General features: G+C 38.7%; 1 protein-coding gene across 1 annotated transcript in view; it reads left to right on the top strand.

Moving 5' to 3' along the window:
* Positions 1-2,565, top strand: part of Slc25a13 (solute carrier family 25 member 13) — a 276,904-nt gene extending 274,339 nt beyond the window's left edge. Inside the window, exons 18-20 of the mRNA XM_023716885.1 lie at positions 628-786; positions 882-972; positions 1,439-2,565. Coding sequence (XP_023572653.1) covers positions 628-786; positions 882-972; positions 1,439-1,634 — 446 coding nt within the window. The 3' untranslated portion in view covers positions 1,635-2,565. The remainder of the gene's footprint in view (positions 1-627; positions 787-881; positions 973-1,438) is intronic.
* The last annotated feature ends 16,424 nt before the right edge of the window (positions 2,566-18,989 follow it).

The raw sequence follows: 18,989 nt of genomic DNA on the forward strand, positions 1-18,989 counted from the left end.
TACTGGAAATCCAATTTAGCACCTTGCACTTGCCAGGCAGGGAGTGCATTCTTTCTTGTGTAAGAGAAAAGTCAGGGCTGGAGCTCAGGGCAGTGGAATCCATGACAGGCCCCTCCCGATTGCCCACAGGCAGCAAGCCATGAAGAAGAAACCCATAACACGTTTTACCTCTGATCAGCCCTGATAGACTCTGCGAGGCTCTAATTTCAACAAGAAAACAAAAAAATATTCTTAGAAACCACATTCTCCATTTATTCTCAACCACTTAAGGTAGTATTATGAACAAATAATTCCTTAACATTAAGTCTTTAAGAATAGAAACAAGAGGGCCAGGGAGATGGCTCAGTAGAATAAGCACTTGCTTGGCAAGTTGAAGGGCCTGAGTTCAATCCCCAGTTCCGCAAAAAAAAAAAAAAAATAGAAACAACATTGGACAGTGGGTGCTGGGGAGCCAAGGACAGCAGGTGGGCAGAGTGTCATGGCCCCGCTTGCCCGGGAGGACAGTGCATGGGCATTTTGCTGCATTGGTTGCTTCACTTTCTTTCCAAGGCCTGCAGTTGAAAGCACAGTTATTTTTATGTAGCGTGAATGTGAGCAGCCTGAGATGGTGTTATGTCTCTCCTACAGGCATGCCTGCAGCATCTTTAGTGACCCCTGCTGATGTTATCAAGACTAGATTACAGGTGGCCGCCCGGGCCGGCCAAACCACTTACAGCGGAGTGATAGACTGCTTCAGAAAGATACTGCAGGAAGAAGGGCCGAAAGCCTTGTGGAAAGGAGCTGGCGGTATGGAAATAATTGGTTCTTAACTAATCCTTTGGTATCAGGTAAATTTTTGGGGAAAAAAGTAACGATATCTGAATTTCTGTTTTTTTTTAAAGCACGTGTATTTCGATCCTCACCCCAGTTTGGTGTCACTTTGCTGACTTATGAATTGCTACAGCGATGGTTCTACATTGATTTTGGAGGAGTGTGAGTATCATGCTAAATGTCTGTGGCTAAATTTCAGCTGTTTCTCATCCTCAGTTACCATTGAGAAAAGCATGACCATTTCTATCCAATGGTGAACTAGAAAAGATTTAGAAAAACTTACAAGGTCATTTCAAAGGAGAGCATAACAGCTGACTGAGTTCAACAACTCCTTTGTGATGCATATAACAAGGGTTGTTTTTTTTTTTTAATCCTTATTTATGTATTTAGTACAGGGTCTCACTACACAGCTCAGACTTGTAGTGATCCTCCTGTCTCAGACTCCCTGTGCTGGGATTACACCACTACACCCAGTACCAGGGATCAAACCTGGGTCTTTTGCTTGCAAGGCAAGCACTTAGACCGCCGAGCTAGCTCCTCAGCCCCCATATAACAGTTTTTGAGTGATGCTTTTACCATTTAAAAAATAAAATAAAATTGAACTCTTACTGGTTTATTCTTCTTGTAGAAAACCTGTGGGATCTGAGCCAGTTCCTAAATCCAGGATCATATTGCCTGCTCCTAATCCTGATCATGTTGGAGGCTACAAACTGGCAATTGCAACGTTCGCAGGGATTGAAAACAAATTTGGACTTTATCTACCTCTCTTCAAACCATCAGCATCTACCTCAAAAGCAGCCATCAGGGAATCAAGGGAGGGCTGAGCCCAGCGAGCCGCTCCAGGGTGGCTCATCCTGCAGCAAGAGCACCCGCCTTGCCTCGCTCCGGACGAAGCAAGGCCCCATTCCTTTCCTGTCCATCTCATTTAAATTCATATCCAGGCTTTTTGTTAAGTGGAATCGCTCATTATCTGTATGTTTTCATAACCAAATCATCATGTGGTTATTCCTCATTATTGTTTGGGCCTCTGCCTACAGACCTGTATTTGTATCTGACATTTGCTGGGATTGAGTTAACACCAACATGATTTGGGGGAAAGAGCAGGTCTGAACAGAAATTTGGGTTCCCCTTCCTGTGTCAGGGTGAGCATCTCAAAGAGGTTACACAGAGGCAGTCCTGGTTCTCCAAGTGTCCCCAGTGTGCTTAAACTGTTAGGAAACTGAGTGTGTATAAAAATGAAAAGCACTGGAAGAAATGGGAAAGAATCACAAATAGCCAGCTTGGCTTCAAATTTTAAACATGCACAAATTTTGTCTCTGGATTATATTATGAAGCTTTTATGTGAAACTTTTTTTTTTCATAATGAAAACCACATTGGAGATATTTAGTAATCATATGTTGTTACTGGTACTGAAACTAAGGAAACCAAGTTTTAGCACTTTAAGGAAGTGATTTTGGCATTTTATTCTTTAGACAGAGAAAAGGAGACCCAGGCCCTGTTGGATGTGCTGATTTTGATGCTCTCCCTGTGAGGCACCCGTGCAGAGAAGAGCACGTGGCATATGGCTGGTACAGACCCACAAGCCCCTCTCCTCCCCCATGACTGGCATCCACTTGCTTTAAAATCCACTTTTATCTTGAATCATGTAAGACAAATATATTCTAATGTAAGTTTTATTTAATTTGTGGTGCTTTGCATAATGGCCAGAAGCTTGTGTGTTTGTGAAGGTGGAAATAAACTATTTTTAAAGCCAGTGAGCTGCTCTTGAGTGTGTTACATGGCTAGTAACAGTAAGCATCCTTGATGGGCTCTGTTCTCTACGCTGTTGGGGAGGTTGCGTTTGCGTTGGCACAGTCTTTCAAGATTCTGTGCACCTCATTTTCATAGCTCAGAGTGAGCAAAACCAACTGTGCTGATACTAGATGAGCCCAGAACTAACATGCTGAATCTTGTGCTCTCCTTGTTGCTAGCTCTTTGGCTATTTCCTCACATGATATTTACAGGAATACAAAGTTTCATTGGAGTTGGACATGAAAACTGGTAAGAAGTGGCATTTGCATTTTCGGTCTGACTGGATTATACCAAAACCCATATCATGTACCAAACATTTGCTGCTATTTGGCTAGTACAGTACAATCTGGACATGCAAGGTCATCTTGATCAGGTTTATCTTTTCAGCTGCAGTTGTGCTACCCAGAAATGCACTGAGTGATCTGTTGACAGTTTCTGTGAGTGAACATTCTGTCTCCAACCCTTCTGCCATGGAAGATAGCCACTTCTCCATCACTGCTTCTGCAGGCTGACACACAGATTTCAAAACTAGAAAAAATACACATCCTCCTTGTGTGTACGTATGTGTCCATGCATGTGCATGCACACACGTGTGTAGATGAAGATACTTGTGAACTTCACCAGAAATAGAACACATACCTACATGGTCCTCCCCATCTGTGAGGCAATCCCTCCTCACCCCAAGGTGGTGATAAATTTATGTTTTAATCTCCAGATCCCGTCTCAGAACTCCAAGTGTGTCTCAGAAATGTGTTATAAAGCCAAAGTGCTTTGGTTTTGGTCTTCTGAGTCTGGTGAAAAGTCCCTCAGTGTCTCCATTCCTTTGCCTCACTCACTCGCGATTTTATAGAAGATGAGATTTTCAGGACAGAAGTGCTGGCCCAGTCCCATCAGTGGTACCCGGCCTGCCCACTGCTTTATGAGCTCCTGCATTTGATTGGACAGCATCCTGGCTTCCTGTAGAGTCTCCCAGGGCTGACAGTGAGGCTCTTCAGTAAATAAGAAGCTAGAGGCCCTGGGAGGCCAGTGGAGATTGGGCCACATTGCCTGTTTCTTTAAGATTCTTAGCTTTTTCTGCTGGGGGAGAGACAGACTCCACAGACTTAGAAGGCGATCTAATTTCTATGGATTTCTGCTCAGTGGGTGGCACGACTGTGAGAGGCCTTGAATAGGCCTGCAATCACCATGTAGTGAAAACCATGTGAAATTTGTTCTGGGTTTTCCCTCTTCGCAAAGGGACGGCGGCGCACGTGTCAGCAGCGTTGCGGCGGCTGTCAGTGCCTCCTAGCTCCTTCTTCCCTCCCAAAGCCTTGGAGGAGCTGAAGGTGTGTTCCTCCCTCTTGCTCCCGTGCTACCCAAAGGCACCAGCTGCCTCCTGCCTCTCCAGTCCTGACTCTCCCAGCTCTGCTCTGCGTCCACCTCGCCATAGCTGAGGGGTGGGAGACGGGCCTGACTTTCGCAGCTGCTCTTTTTTTTCAAGGAGGGAAAAAATGTGAAGCTGACCACAATGTGAACACATTGATTCTTGGGTTCCAGTCATGGCTAGGTTTCTTGAGGCTGGGTGGCACGCTGTCGCCAAGCGCCTGCTGCACCTCGTAAGCCACAACCATTTGCTGAGCTCCCTGGGGTTGCCTTAATCCCAGCAGCCAGGGTCTCACAGGGGAAAGTAAAAATGCTGGCGCAGAAAAGTCTCATTTAAATGCTTATTGCATTTCAAGCTTCAGTTTTTAGTTAGCTAAAATATTTACCATTGCTGGAAAACAATGTTTAAAATTCTGCGCTTATATGTTATTTAATGGTGTGGCCTGTGTATAAACCTCAGGATGCTTACGTTTTGACAGTCTTCTGGAAATGTTTAGCCGCGCATAGCTCAGTGAGCAGGGAATAAAAACGGGAACAAATTGTGCTTGAAACTGCTTGTAAGGCTTTCTAACTAGGTATTGAGAAAGCCGGTATTGCTGGAATTCTTCAGGTCAAGGCAGGGAGATCTCCGGTGACAGAATTTGACGAATCCCATCCTAGGGCCCCATTTATCAACCTTCTAGATAAATCCTCCTTCAAAGTCATCCTGTGTCTTTTACCACAGAAGCTGTATTTGTGGGGATGAATTTGTATCCTTGCTACTGAGTAAAATCACATTTTAAATTCAGGATAATCAAATGCTATCAGGATGTGGGTTTTTTCTGAAGATTTTTTTTTTAAAGACATGGCCCCTGGTCAGGCCAGTGAAAATGCTCTTTCCTTAAGGGTCCTTCCCACAAAGGGATAAGTGCCTTCTGCCTTACCTTTGGGTAGTAATCCTCCTCAAAGAATTCTGCTTTTGGTGTTAGGAACATCACAAGTGTTATGAAGACCACTACTTATGTCCAAGGCATCTCCCAGCAGTGTCATCTTAATTTTCAATATTGTCTTTAATTTGAAAGTCCAGATCGAGCTCCCTGTATGTAGGGGCTGTCTTTGGTTCTCTTAGTATGGTCCTAGTTATTATTTTGAAGGATGGATGGATGGATGAATGGATGGAGTTTTGAGAAGTGTATTTCCCCCCACTGTGCCTTTTATAAGTTGTTGTTGGAGGTAAAAGCATAACTGAAAAAAAATCAGTCTTAGGCATTTGCCATATGCTTTTAAAATCATAAATATTTTATTAAAGCAACTGTAGTTACTTTGAGTCAGAAGGTCACATAAATTGTAAGCTTAAATTCCTTGATCATTGGAAAAAATAAAGCTTTATTTAAAGAAAAATACCTCACAGCCTTTGAGGTGAGTGCTACCTTGGAGCGGAGCTGCACCATGACAACAGTTTTCTTACCAGTGACTAGGTACAAATGTATGCTTATAGTTCACTCTCTGTTCCATGCACTTTCTCTTAGAAGCTGCTGAGAACAACAGGAACTCTCAGAGGGCTTGTTTTAAGCTAATGCATTAATTGACTCAGAAAAGAGTCCAAGTGGAACACTCTGCTTTCATCTGCCTTTGTAACCTAATAAAATAATGTTTGCTTTGAGATTCCTGGCTGTTAAGGAAGTTTTGCTCAGGGCAAAAACCACAGCTCCCTTGAATAACTTGAAGAGGAAAATTAAGAAGACACTGTAGCTGTGCCTGTGTGTGAGGCTCACTTCTCCTAGGTCAGGCACCCCCAGCACCCTTCTCTGACTACCAAGGTTGTGGAGAGCTACCACAGCTTTGGGGAAGGCTGTGGCCCCTGGGAGGATGTTTCATTTTGTAGTGGAACCGTTTCTAAGGTGATTTTTTTTAAATGGACTCGAGTTTTCAGAACAGACTTGTACAGAAATCTGCCCTGTAGGAAATGCAGCTTAGTGAAAAATGACTACCTGAAACGTTCTTCCTCACTTCCCATCAAGCCTGCCCTCTGCCACCCTTAGCCTCTCACCCTGGCTCTTGCTGCGGTCTCTTACTGGGCTACTTCCAAAGGAGAGTAGGACAGGTAGTCCTGCCATTGCCCAGAGTTCTCTGACCTGTAAGAACTAAATATGAGCTGTCACACTCTAGGCATGACCTCATTTAATCTTTCCCACCACCCTTGAAATAGGTACTGTTCTTTTCCACATGTTAAAAATGAGACTGAGAGTTGGTTTAAGTTTCTTCCCTATGGCTAGCTAATGACCAACTTTGAATGCAGGAATCATGGCAGCCTGCCTCCCTATGAGGTTTTCTTAGTGAAGCTCAGCACAGAGGGTTCTTGTGCTGGCCTTTTCAGAATTCCTTACTGTTCCCAGTTTTCAGTATCAGCATTGTCACCTTTCGCTTAGAGTAGAGGGTAAGAGCAACAACTGGTTATTTATCAGAGTAAATACATTTTGCTGCCTCGAAGACTTCTAGAGCCCAAGACCAGATGAACCCTGACAAGCCTTTTGAGGTTCCTCTTAAAGCATTTTACAGCCTATTAAAGTCATTAAAGAGTAGAATAAGGTAAACTTGAAGCATTTGCCCCATGGGTGTAAAATTGGAAGGTAGTATGGAAAAAGGAGAGGCAAATTTACAGACTGTTACAGTGCAACATGATATGATGTGAACTGAATTGGATCATCTTAAAAATCTCTAATTAGAAAAAGTTTTTCAACAAGCATTGGAAATGATGGAAAACCAAGCTAAAAGTGAGTATCTATGGGTAGCTGGCCTCCAAGTATGTCTAGAGGGGATGGAGACAGCTTATAAAATGTGGGATTTGCTGGAATTACTTTTGGACATGAGATCTCCATCACTTCTAAAGGGGGGAAGGTCTTACATATCCCCCACAAGTTTCCTTCTGCCTCTAAAGTTAAGGAAGAGCATATCTGCCGCTGCTTGGATCTCCCTTGTTCTGACATTAATGAGAGCAGATTACTGACTCATCTACAACACAAATAACACATTCTCTTCTTTAAAAAAAATTGAACTATGTTCCTATTCTATCCTTGAAAGGCAGGTAAATTTCAGAGTGAACTGCTGTTTTGAAGCACAGCTTACCTACGTTGTATTCTAAGTTCAGTGATGCACTTTGTTGATTTCAGAACTTATGTCTCTAGGTAATTGGTACCTCATATAAGAGGCTGCTTTTTACAGAACTTCATTTGGGGTTTCTGTGGTGTTAGGAAAAGCTTACCTTCTGTTACAGTAAAATCAGAAAAATGCAAGTAGGAAAAAGAGATCGCAACAGGTTACTTTTTTTCTAAAGACAGAGAGGAAGCTGGTATTTGTCAAATGTTGGTGTCGCAGAAGGGAAGCTCCACAGTTGCGCCTTCGCTTTGTCCTGTCGCATCAGTATGCATACGCCATTGTTCCTAAAGAAGCAGGTCCTGTTTAACCAGAAACTTCAAGTGACTCTTTAACCTCTACTTAGAAAGTTTCTAATTTTTTTTTTTTTTTAGGTTGCCTATGTGAGAGTGAATACAGAGAAACCATCATTTCTGTCTCTTAGTACTTCAGCTTGGCATTTCCTTTCACTCAATTTAGAAAGTATCTTGATTTGGCTTCATAACTAAGCTTTCTAGTCACACACATCTAGCTGGCTAAGTTATAAATATGATAAGGTAATGACATTTGACGTAAGTAAGTGACAAGTGATATCTTTTATTTTAAAAGTTTTTAAATTTTTATCAAAAAACCCATAACAGTGAATCATTGATGCCCCAATGTAAATGTTAAATAAACACTTTGGTTCCTATAGACATTGAATACTAATTTACTTTTTTATCTTAAAAATTATATTTTTGGGAGACTCTTCTGGTCATGATTACATAGTAGAGAGAGCTAGAAAATGACAAAACAATATGATACAATGTTCAAACATTAGATATGAGGCAAAAACAGTACTAAATTTGGAGAGAAAGAAAACAAGGTAAAACCTACCATTGCATCAAGTTACTACTTGAAGGCAGTTCCTGTCCCCTCCACAGACATGGAAACCAAACAGAGCCTACAGCAGTCTCCCCAGAGTGAAGAGATCAAGAACAGGGAAGCTGAAAATTTGTAAAAGATGAAGGCACTGGTCCAAGAAACAGCTCTGGAGTGTTACATTGGGTTCTCAAATTTGGGGCCAAGTACTGATCTGTTCATTTATGAGAAGAAACAATTCATGGCTTGGGAAAAAAATTTTCGGAAAGGAAAAAGAAAGAAAGCTTTAGAGCTCCCAGGGGGAACATAGTTGGTGTTTGCATGAGCCAGAGGACAAAGTCCTTATAATACATAGACTATCAAGTAAAATCCTCGGAAGAGTATCATGTTATGAATACAAATAAAGTAGGCTTACTGCCCTTAAACAACACTTAAAATAAAGACTGTACTGCCCTTAACAACACTTAAAAGCAACTCCGACAAGGACTCACCTGCTTCCAAGTAACTAGTTGTCAGAAAAAAATTCAAGGCTACTTAAAAGCATACAATAAAGTATCACAATATACAAGGTAAAATTCATCATGTCCAGGATCCAAAAAAGATTAGCACATAAAAATAAGCTGACAGTCCCAAAAAGATAAAAAAAAATAGAAGCCATAACAAAGTGGAAAATCAATCAATAGAAACAGTCCCAAAATAAGAGTTGATAGAACCATCAAGGTCATTAGGACAGCTATTACAAATAATCCATACAGTCAAGAAGGTAATGAAAAGTAGGAATATAGTTTAGTGGTGGAATGCTTGCTCTAGCATGTGCAAATTCCTTGGTTTAATCGCCAGCACTAAAAAGGGAGGGAAGCCAAAAAGAAGAGGGAAAATATAATACATAAAGAAATGAAAGATTTAAAAGACAAAATTTAAAATGGCAGAGTGAAAATTAGCAACAAAATACAACCCCTCCAGCACCTAGGATCCAGATACTTTGGTGAAAATAAACTTGATGAATTAAAAAAAAAAAAAAAGAGAGAGATCTCCAGGAACTGGGAGGCAGCTGACAGGAAAACTAAAAACTACAGAGAAGCTGAAAAATAGAACAATGCAGAGGAAAGAACAAAGCTGGCGAGAAGCCTAACCTGAGCTTCTGGGGAGGAGAACCTGTCTTTGCTAATAAAAGGTAAACTTAGACAGGGTCAGTAGATCCAGGGAGAAACAGTGAACTGGGATGACAGCACTAGCCCCAACAAAAGGCTACAGATTATGAACTGTAAAAAACAGCATGGGATTTTCTTTTGAAAGTAATTCCTTCCATATGGCAGGCTAGAGAAGAATCTCAGGGCAGCACCCCTCATATTTGAGAGTTTAATCAGGATCTGTTATGGGAGGGGTATGTTTTAAGACTAGACTAAGAGCAACTGCATTTCAGAGTTTTGGGGTCACTCTGCTATAGGGACTAGGTGGAAAATTAAGCCATGACAAAGAGACAGTTGTAGAGAGGGTGCAAAGTAGACTTAGACTACTTGAGAAGTTCTTGTAGAATTCTGCTGTGAATCCATCAGAACCTGGACTTTTCTTTGTTGGTAGGTTTTTAGTTACATTTTCAAGTTTGTTTCTTGTTATTAGGTTATTCAGAGTGCATATCTTCTTGACTCAGCTTTGGCATTTCATATGTATCTAAGAAATTCCATTTCTTCTGTGTTTTCCATCCTGTGAGAGTAAAGATTTTGGAAGTAGGCATTGACGATCTTGTCAGTTGCTCTAGGATCTGTAGTGATTTCACCCTTTTCACTCTTTATTGCATGAATTTGGATTTTTTCTTTCCTTTTTTGATTAGGTTTATCAATTTTATTCGTTCAAAGAACCAATTCTTTGATTCATTTATTCTTTGTATTGTTTTCTTCATCTCCAGTGCATTAATTTCTACTCAAATATTTGTAACTTCCTGCCTTCTTTTGGTTTTGGGCTTGACTTGCTCTTCTTTCTCTAGGAGGTTGAGGTGCAGCATAAGATTGTTTATTTGGGCATGTTCTATTTTTCTAATGTGAAAATTTATTGCTGTAAAATTTCCTCTTAAAACAACTTTCATTGCATCCCACAGGTTTTATAAGTTGTATCTGAATATTCATTTGATTGTAAATATTTTTTTAATTTCTCTTTAATTTCATCTGTGACCCACTGGTCTTTTAGGAGGTTGTTAATGTCCATGTGTTTGTGGTGTTTTTGTAGTTTCTCTTGTCAGTAATTTCCAGTTTTATTACACTGTGACCAGACAGTATGCATGGGATAGTTTCAATTACTTTGCAATTAATTAGAGTGCTCGGTGTGTTCATATGTGGTCTATTTTGGAGAATATCCCATGTGAAGCTGAGAAGAATGTGTATTCTGTTGTTGCTGGGTGAAACATTCTGTAAAGGTGTACCAAGTCAATTTCTTCATGTTTGGTTTAATTTTGTTATTTATTTGCTGAATTTTTGCCTAGTTGATCTATTTCTTTGTGACAATATTATTATTGTATTATTTCTCATTTGATTTTTCATGTCTGCTAAAATTTGTCTTATATAGGAGGGTGCCTCTACATTGGGTGCATACTGTTATCTCTTCCTCTTGTAGTTTTCCTTTAACAAGTATGTAGCGACCTTCTTTATCTCTTCGGATGATTTTTGGTTTGAAGTTGATATTGTCAGCAACCAAGGTAGCTACCCCCACTTTTTTCTAATTTCCTGTGGAATGGAGGATTGTTTTCCATCCTTTGACCTTTAGTCTGTGAATTTCCTTTGGAGTTAAGTGTGTTTCTTGTGTGCAGCATATTCTAGACTTTGTTTCTTAATCCACTCTGCTGGTCTGTTTTGTTTGATTGGTGAATTGAGGCCGTTTACAGTGAGATTGTAACTGAAACATATTGGCTTCTCTTTGTCATGTTATTGTCCTATTATAGGTTCCATACCTTTTTCCCTCTTTTTAATTGCTTGGTCTGTTTGGTGGTTCCTTTTTGTTGTTCTTGTAGCTGTGAAAACTTCAGTCTCTTTCTAGAATATCTGTCAGTGTTCTTTATAGGATTGGTTTGGTGGTCATGAATTTGTTCAATTTTTTTTTTTTTTTTTTTGTCATGGAAGGATCTTATTTCACCATTGAATTTGATGGATAGTTTTGCAGGGTACATCAATTTGTGTTGGAAGTTATTTTCTTTCAGGATCTGAAATACTTCACTCCAAGCTCTTCTTGATTTGGTGGTTTATGTGGAGAAATCTGCCATGATTCTGATGGGCCTTCCATTGTAGGTGATCTTTAACAGCTCTTAATATTCTCTTCTTTTACAAAATTGGAGATTAGATAAAAACAAAACCTAATAGTACAATGAATACAAGAAATACTATTTCATAAAAACTTCATAGACTAAAAATGAAAAGATGAAAAATAACATTCTGTGCAGTGGGAGCCTCCACATAGGCAGAAGTAGCTATTATACTTTCAGACGGTAAAACTCAAGCCATAACTGATCAGAAAGGCAAAAAAGGTCACAGAATATTGGTTAAGGGGACATTTCAACAAGAAGAGTTAACAATTATAAAAGCATATGCACTGAACACAGCTGTAACCATCTTCATAAAACAAGCACTACCAGATGTAAAATAACAAATAAACATCAACACAATTACAGTGGGGGACCTCCATACCTCACTATCACAAATAGATTAACTAGTCAAAAAATCCACAAAGGAATATTAGACTTGCGATATACTTTCAAACAAAGGGACTTAACAAATATCTATGGTTTTTTATTCAACAAATACAGAATATGTCTTCTTCCCAGCAACACAAGGAGCTTTCTCCAAAACAAAGCACATACTGGCCCATAAAGCACGCTTAAGTACATATAAGACTCAAAATTATCTCATGTATATTCAAATGGCAAAAGAAACCATAGAAATTTTGTAATCACTGGGAGATTAAACAACATACTTTTGAATAGTCAATCAGTCACAGAAGAAATTAAGGAAGAATTTAAACAGTCTCAAGAATCAAATGATAATGGTAGTAGAACATACCAGAATCTACAGGACGCAGGGAAAACAGTACTAAGAGGGACATTTATGACTGTGAATGCCCACCTCAGAAAAAGAGAGCAAGCCAAATAACCTTCTGATGTCTTGTGGTCCTAGAAAAACAAGAACAATTCAAATCCAAAGCTAGTATGAGGAATGAAAGTATAAATATTAGAGAAGAAATCAATAAAATTGACTCAGAATCAATGAATACAAGAGCTCATTCTTCAAGAGAGCAAACAACGTAGACAGACTCTTAGACAATAAGTGTAGAAAAAGCTTTTGACGAAATCCAGCATTGACTTATGATTTAAAAAAACTGACACAGAAAGCCGCACAAGAACCTTATTTCTACTTCAGATGCAGCACCCGGAGTTTTGAAGGCTCTGTCTGCGCTTCTGAGCCACCCGTTCCTCGCTGACGTGCAGGATCCCTCCTCTGCGTGTCACCCAAAGCCGTCTCAACTTCAGTCACAGCTAGCATCACACCCCCCCCCCTTGATCTGATATTTTGAATCCCTAAAATTCGGACTTTGTGCCCGATGTGGTGGCACATGGCTGTAATCCCAGCACTTTGGAGGTTGAGGCAGGAGGATGGCTGTAACTTCAGTGTCAGCTTGGACTACATAGTGAGTTCAAGGCCAGCCTAAATTAGAGCGAGATACTATCTCAAAAAAAAAAAAAAAAAAAAAAACGAAAATACTAAAATAAAATAAAATAAAATCCATACTTTGTTTGTATTTATTTATTTATTTATTTATTTTTTCCCCAGTTTTATTGGGAAAAAAATAGCAATGAGATAGTTTCAAATCAAATTGGTAGGACAGGTTCAATAATTAACACATTGCATGCATTCTTCCTAGTGGTTAATTGCAGACCTGACAGGGAAACCTATGAGAGACTCAGAGAAAAACCTGGAGAAGAATTTTTCCCAACATCCGACAGTCTTCTTCACGGGACATGTGTCTTCCACAGAGGAAATTGATAGAATGGTCGGAGACCTGGAAAAATAAATTTAAAAACGAGACAAATATAGCCGAAGGCATCCTTATTCAGGATGATGCAGACATTGACTCCATCAATGAAAGAAATGGCAAATTCCACAAGAAAGCTGAAAGGTGCTATGGAAAGAATATGGCTGAAATTAAACAGAATTTGGAAAGAGGAACAGCTGTTTCATCCTTGTTGTTAGAAGCAAAAGAACAGAGTGCAAATTTCTGCTCACAAATTGAAGTTCTCTTCAATATTTTATCAGTAAGCCAGAAGATAGTTTCTGCCTTCCCACTCAGTATTTTGAAATAATGTTGTTTTCTTAAATGTATACCTCAGTATATTTCCACAGTTTTGTGCTAGAATAAAAGATGTATTTCTTGTTAAAAAAAAGAACCTTATTTCAATCTGATAAAAGCCATTGATATCAAAACAATGGTGAACATCATATTAAATGGAGAAAAAAATGAAAGCTTTTCTTTTAAACTCAGGAACAAGACAATGATATCCTTTATCACCACTCCTGTTCAATATACTCTTCAAAACTTTAGGAGAGAAATCAGGCAAAAAAAAAAAAAAAAAAACAAAACAAAAAAAAAAAAAACAAAAAACCACTAAATTTTCCCCAAGTTGCACTAAATTTTGCTAGAACTAATAACTTTAGTAAGTTAGCAGGATAAATTTAATATACAAAAATTAAGAGTCTTCCTGAACATCACTAATAGACCCAAGAGAAAGTAGTTGGAAAACAATACCATTCAAAATAGGTTAAAGTATAGGGCCTGCCAAATAGCTCAGCAGATTGAAGTGCCTGCAAGCAGGCACAGGGGTTGTAGGTTCTATCCCTGGGCCTGCCGTGCCAGCCCTGATCCCGGGGCACGCTGAGACAGCAATTGAGACTGGGTGTGGTGGTGCGTACCCATAATCCCAGATTTTGGGAGGCTAAGCATAGGTGGATCACTATGAGTCCAATCTAGTAGCGAGACTCCTAACATCCTGTAGACCCTTCCCTAAAAATAAAAAAAAAAAAAAAAGGTTAAAGTAAAATAAAATACTTAAGAATTAACCTAACCCAAGAAGTGAAAAATCTCTATAACAAAAACTAAAGTACTATGAAAAAGGAAATCAAAGAAGACATTAGGAAATGGAAGGACATTTCCTATTCCTGTATAGACAGAAATGCTATTGTAAAAATGATTATTTGCAAACTGATATACGACTTTAATGCAATCTTTAATGCAATCTGCACCATTCATCACCAGAACTAAATAAAGCAATCCCAAAATTCATATGTAACTAGAAGAGTAGAGGAATGAAAGTAATCCTGGGCAACATGAGCAAAGCAAGAGGGACTACATGCCAGACTTTTAATTATACTACAAGGCTACTATCATAAAAATAGCATGGCAGTGACACAAAAACAGACATGTGGCTCAGTGACAAAAAAAAAAACAACAAAAAACAGAGGCAGAAACACCTGTAGGCATATTCATTGATCTTTGACACACTGACCAAAAGCATACGCTGGAGCAAAGATAAATGATGCTGGGAAAACTGCCTATATATACACAGAAAATTGCATCTAGACCCATATCTCTTACCCTGTAACACAATAAAACCAAAATGGAGTGAAATCGAAATATTAAAACAAAAACACTTAATGTACTGGAAGACAAAATAGAAAAAAACTTTTGAACACATAGGATTAGGCAAGTGCTTTCTGAATAGAATCTTAATTGCACAAGAAATAACATAAAGAACCAACAAATGTGATTCTATTAAATTTAAAATCTTCTACAGAGAAAAGGAAATAACCAAGAGAATGAAAAGTTGCAGTACAGAATGGGGAAATATTGCTAGCTACCTTTTTTTAAATTTTTTTCCATAATTCTATTGAGAAACAAATAGCAATAAGATAGTTTCAAACCAAATGGGTAGGACAGTTTCAATAAATAACACATTGCATACATTCTTCCTAGTGGTTATTTGCTGTACAAGATGCGGACATGATATCCTATTTACAAACACGATTAGAACAAATCCTTCTATTCATTAAGAGAATGTAACTATATATCTATCCCAACCACTTTGAATACACAGATACAAGACAGACATTCATCTGTATCCCCTTTTTTGTTTAGTTCTGTCATTTGAATATTATAGGTGTGTCAACTCAGCAAAATATTCTAAAAGAGTTCAGTAGTCCATAATAGTATTGGGTCTTCCGTTTGACTGGCAATGTCAGAAATTGTAGAGCAAATATAGGAATAAGTTTTGCTAACTACCTTTTGGACAAAGGACTAGGATCAATAGTACATAAAAAACTAAAAAACACATAGATCCTCCCAAATTAAAGACCAAATCAAAAAGGGAAAGTGAAATAAAGATACTTCTCAGAAGAAGAACTTCAAGTGGCCAATAAACACATGAGAAAATGTTCAATATCTCTGACCATTAGAGGAATGCAAATTGAAACAACACTGAGACTCAATCTTACACCCAAAAGAATGGCTACCATAAAGAAATCAAATAACAACAAACACTGGTGTTATGGCTTGTATCTAGATATCCTAAAAAGCCTCATGTGGTCACAGGAGCTTTTGGGAGGTGGCTGGATCCAGCGTATGTGCTCTTGGATCAAGGATGTGCTGCTGACATTGATTCTTGGTGCAATGCTAGGGTCAAAGCTGCCCCATGGTGAATGTGAGTGCTAACCACCCTCCGGGTATACAGCCTGGATAGCGCATAAGGGGCAGAAAGTGGGCCACTGCTTGTCGCTTGCTGCTTTCTGCCTTGTTGCCTTCTGCCTGCCATGAACAATTTCTCCTTTACAAAGCCCCTCTGCCATGACTCCCTGACTTGGAGCCAGCCAACTATAAACTGAAATCTCTATAAAGTGTGAGCCATATAAACTATTCCTTCCTTAATTTTGGGTTACTCAAGTATTTTGTCTAGAAATGAAAAGAAAGTAACACAGCTGGAAAGGCTGTAGGTTATGTGGAATCCTTTTACATTGCTGGAAGGAATAGAACGTTTTCCTAAAAAGACTAGAACTAGAAACTCTGTTAACTCAGCTATTCCTCTCCTAGGTATCTTTCTTAATGAGTTAAAGACATAATATTGCAACAATACATAGATACCCATATTTATACAGATTATTTGTATTGTTTTGAAGATTTAAATTTTACAATTTGTGCTGCTATAAACATGGGTGCATATATATTGCTGTGGTATGTTTTTAATTCTTCTGGGAAGACACCCAGAATGAAAATAGCTAGGTGAAACAGCATCATTCATAATAGCTATTTTGTTGTTGTTGTTGTTGTTGTTGTATTTTAGGGAAGGGTCTACAAGGTGTTCAGGGTCTCACTACCAGATCAGACTCCTAGTGATACACCTGTTTACAGCCTCCCAAGAGCTGGGATTATAGGTGTGCGTCACTATGCCCAGTCTTAATTGCCATCTCAGTGCGCCCCGGGGGTGGGGCTGGCACGGCAGTCCTGGGGATCAACCCCCTGGACCCTGTGCCTGCTTGCAGGTGCTTTAATCTGCTGAGTTATTTGGATGGCCCTAAAATAAATTCCTTTTTTAAAAAAATAATTTAATTGAGAAAGAAGTAGCAATGAGACAGTTTCAAAACAGGTTAGTAGGACAGTTACAATAATTAATACATTGCATATTGTTGTCTTTATAGTAGTTATTTACAGTATAAGATGCAGACATGATATCTTGTCTAAACACTATTTGTTCAAAATTTTCTTCTCATTGAACTAAGAGAAAGTAGCTACATATCTATGCTAACAACTAAAATAAATTCTTTGGAAAGTAGAAAGATAAACAGATAATAGGGAATCTATAATTTGAAAAGCTGATTTTTTGAACAGATTAATAAAATTAGTGGAGCCAGAGAGATAGTTCAGTGGTCCAAGTGCCTGCCTGACAAGCACAAGGACCCCAGTTCGATCCCAGGTATTGCATGCCGTGCTGCCATGCCAACCACCAAAACCTGACATAGTGGTGCGTGCCTGTAATCCCAGTGCTGGGGAGGCTGGAACAGGAGGATCACTATGAGTCCAAGCTGTGTAGCGAGACCCTGTTCATAAAAAAAAAAAAAAATTAAAAATTGCTAACTCCTTAAAAAAATATAGTTTAGATAGGCGTGAGGGTACATACCCATAATCCGAGCACACTGGGACTCTGAAGGACCACAAGTATGACACTGTTCCAGGAAATTTAGCCATATTGTAATACTGCAACTCAAAGGGAGAAATTGTATATGCTGAGACTACAATTCAGTGCAAACATCCTGAGTTCAATCCTCAGTATCACAAAATAAATAAATAGAAAAGAAAAACCCACAACTTATTGATATTAAGAATTTAAGATGAGACTTCATTATGATTCTACATAAATTAAAAGATAAAAGAGGGGCTGGGTAGATATTTCAGTGGCATAAGTTCCTTCCTGGCAAGCGCAAGGTCCTGAGTTCAATTCCCCATACTCATCCATGCCAATTCCCAAGCCGGTGGTGCACACCTGTAATCCCAGCACTGGCGAGGCTGAGACAGTAGGATTACTGTGAGTTCAAACTGCCTAGTGAGACCTTGTCAAAACAAAACAACTTATAAAAGATAAAAGAGGAGTGTATGGACAACTTTATGTTAATAAATTCGACAATATAGATGAAATATGTACATTTCTTCAAAATTTTAACTTTCAAAATGGAAAAGAAAACTTGCAAAATGGAAAAACATTAATAGAAAATGAATAGACCATTTTATTAAATGAGTTTTTATATTTCTTTCTTTATTTATTTTGTGCAGGGTCTCACTACACAGCTTGGACTTCCGGTGATCCTCCTGTTTTCAGCCTCCCCAGTGCTGGGATTACAGGCGCACTCCACTAATCCTGGACTCGGTGGCTGGCTCAGTGCACCCGGGGGTGGGACAATTTTCTATTTTAAAAGAATATTCCCACAGATAAAACTCAGAGCCCATCTGGCTTTACTAGTGAATTCTGTCAAAAATTGAAAGAAGAACTATTACCAATATTGCACTCACAAAATATAGGGTGTTGGAACCTTTCTCAACTCATCAAATGAGCATAATCACATTGCTGAAACCTCATAAAGTATTTAGAAGTACAAAAACTTGTAGACCAGCATTCCTAAGGAATAAGGATGGGGAAACTCAAGAATGACTAGCAAATGAAACACGCCAGTATGTTAAAAGGATAACATGTGTTGACCAAATGAAGTTTACCCCAGAATGGCAAGGTTGTATTCCTGTAGTCAGAGGTCAGTAAGCATCATTCACCTTATCAGAATCATGAAGAAAAATTATATGACTGTTTCAACAGCATCTACTCAGGATAAGGCCTCTGAACAATCTCAGTCTGAGAAAAGAAACAATGAAATGTCTTCCATCAGATAATGGTGAAGCACAGGACCTTTTATATTTGGAAGGTAAGGATTTCTGCTGGAGTCTTTTGAACATCATTAAGCTAAAATCAGAGGAGAGAAGAAGAAAAGAGGGAGAGAAGGAGAGAAAAAGAAGGGAAAGAAGAAAAGGAAAAAGTACTTTTATTTATTTATTTTTTACTTTTTATTTTTTTGGAGGAACCAGGGATTGAACTCAGACCCTTGTGCTTGCCAGGGAAGCATTTATTCTACTGAGCCATTTCCCCAGCCCCCAAGAAAAGGAAAAAGTAAACAGGAAAAAGATAAAGCTTGGAACGGAAAACATGCAATTTTCATTATTTTCGGATCACATGATTGTGCACATATAACCAATGAAATCTAAAATGACATACATAAGTTTTTTTAAATGTTGCAACCTTGGTGTATGTATAAATATATGTATAAAATAAAAAATATAAGAAATCAACTATAGCTTTACAAATAAAAATATTTGAAAAATAAAATTTAAATGCAATAAATGGTCTTTACCAGAGAATGAAAAATAGGTACTTAAGAATAACTCTAAAAACACAGCCTCAAGCTGCATATTGAAAGTTTTTAGTGAG

This window comes from Octodon degus, unplaced genomic scaffold (assembly GCF_000260255.1).
Source record: "Octodon degus isolate 3935 unplaced genomic scaffold, OctDeg1.0 scaffold00050, whole genome shotgun sequence".
NCBI lineage: Eukaryota > Metazoa > Chordata > Mammalia > Rodentia > Octodontidae > Octodon > Octodon degus.